The sequence below is a fragment of the Sinocyclocheilus grahami genome, unplaced genomic scaffold (genome assembly GCF_001515645.1).
Source record: "Sinocyclocheilus grahami isolate Dianchi unplaced genomic scaffold, SAMN03320097.WGS_v1.1 scaffold3520.1, whole genome shotgun sequence".
NCBI lineage: Eukaryota > Metazoa > Chordata > Actinopteri > Cypriniformes > Cyprinidae > Sinocyclocheilus > Sinocyclocheilus grahami.
The window spans coordinates 5,591-7,535 of NW_015508637.1; the positions used below are offsets into that span (position 1 = coordinate 5,591).

Genomic DNA, 1,945 nt, shown 5'->3' on the forward strand with positions numbered 1-1,945 from the left:
CGATAAGAATCGGAATCGATAAAATTCAAATGATACCCAACCCTACATTTCAGTAACTTTTTCCAAATGCTTCTGGATTGAAATATGGCACAAGGTGAAGAGTGTAACAGTGCAGCTCAGCCGTACAGGGCTTAAGCATCATGTGATCTGCATTCATGTGCACAGCATTAACATAAGAAACATGAGTCAGAAACAAGAATGCCAGGCCTTTGATAGAACTTATAAGCTCTTTTCTCGGTCTGATCTACCAAACATCAATGCTGTGGTTAAACTTTACACTACCATTTTACCTAAAATAAGAGGGGAAAAAAATAATACCTTCTCTCTAAAATTACAAAGATGCATTTTCCTGGCTTTTTCCTTTGTACATATCACAGGGGGTAGAGCTCTCACATCTGGAAAGCCAGTGCAATAAAGGGAGAAAAGGAAGAAACTAAAGAGAACTCAGAAGCATTTCCCAAAGGACAGAGGGAGTGTGAAAGCCCCTTAGATGTCTGGCAATGAAGCATGTCTTCTGAATTAAACATCCACCGAAAGAGTGAGGACAAACGAAGAGGCAGACCCTGAGGAGAGAAGAGGAAGGCTGAGAGGGGAAAAAGCAGTTACTGTGACAGTTCGTTTCTGATGGAATGATGGAGACGTTAAACAAGGAGATCTGCCAGTCATGGTGTCTTTATCCAGTCTCATGAAGTCCTGATGAGAAAACCAGAGCTTTTGTTAGATTTGTTGAGTGATGCTGTTAAAGCAAACATATCTGTAGCCACAAACCCGCAGGGCCCTGCTGTCCACCGTCTGCTCGCTTCTCTGACCAGATCGCCTCTCAATCTCTGTTTGTTTTGACTGAGGACTGAATCTGGTCTCAATCTGTTGACAAAAATACAATCCCACAGCAAAAATAAACCCCCAAGACTCACATAACTTACAGACCAAAACAAAACCACTGACAATCATCCCCAAATTATTGAGATTCTCAGTTTAAACACACACACACACACACTCCCCTCTTCCACCATCTGAGTGATGCTGAAGGATCTGTACGGGGACCCGCTTTGACTCAAAGACCCATTCTGGGTGGCGTTTGAAGACTTGTGCTGAATCTTTCCCTGCAAGTGAACTAAATTGAATAAGCAGAACTGAAAAGCATTATGACATCTTGAACAGTCAGTCAGTTGCCGCACCGAAAGCCCACAATCCTTCAGTGCAATGGAATCCAATGTTTTCTAAAAACCAATAAGTGCAAAAAAAAAAGTGCAAAATTAATCACAGCACAAAACAATCTGTGGAAGAAACAGAATTACAGTACTGTCGACCCCTTTATCCCTGCAGAAAAGCATCCCTGTGCCATCTGTGCCAAAAGGAAATGTTCATACTGTACATTTATGAATCCAGCTGAGGGCACAAAGCAGCGTGGGTAAAAATCTCTGCTCTGACTGAACGTCCCTGTCTGTGGATGTAAAAATTGCAGCATGACATGCATTGCAATTTAATGCCATACCAATTTTAACCACAGAGTGGTACCATTGTTCACACTACTGAAAAACATAGAGACATTAAACTGCAACATCAATTTTTATGTTTTTTTCCCTGCCCAGCTTTATAAGCAGAAACAACTTCTTGTAGGTTGAAACAATGAGGCTCTGCAGTGCAAAACGTTGTTGTTAGTAGAGCTTGCCTCTCTTTTTGGTGAGTGGGTGCAATTACGTTAGATGCAAGTTGCAGAAATTGAATAAAGCCCATACAAAATAGCTGCAAAGAGGAAATCGAAGGAAAATGGCTCAAAATTGACATTTATTTAGCTAAAGCTACTTTCTTAAGAATAATGACAAAAATAACAATATATGCCTTTTCTACTTGGGTGGCTATAGACGCACAGCACCAACTGCTCAGTTTGATTATAGGTTATCTGCAGGATTTGTCAAATCAAAATTAAGGCTTTTTTGAAGAC

The 1,945-nt window shown here is 40.7% G+C and overlaps 1 protein-coding gene across 1 annotated transcript in view; it reads right to left on the minus strand.

The window, feature by feature from the left end:
• LOC107576334 (lamina-associated polypeptide 2, isoforms beta/delta/epsilon/gamma-like) overlaps positions 1-1,438 on the minus strand; it is a 6,412-nt gene extending 4,974 nt beyond the window's left edge. Inside the window, exons 1-4 of the mRNA XM_016262528.1 lie at positions 1,376-1,438; positions 1,002-1,103; positions 769-864; positions 607-693 (exon numbers count right to left, since the gene is read on the minus strand). Coding sequence (XP_016118014.1) covers positions 607-693; positions 769-864; positions 1,002-1,013 — 195 coding nt within the window. The 5' untranslated portion in view covers positions 1,014-1,103; positions 1,376-1,438. The remainder of the gene's footprint in view (positions 1-606; positions 694-768; positions 865-1,001; positions 1,104-1,375) is intronic.
• Positions 1,439-1,945: the final 507 nt, after the last annotated feature.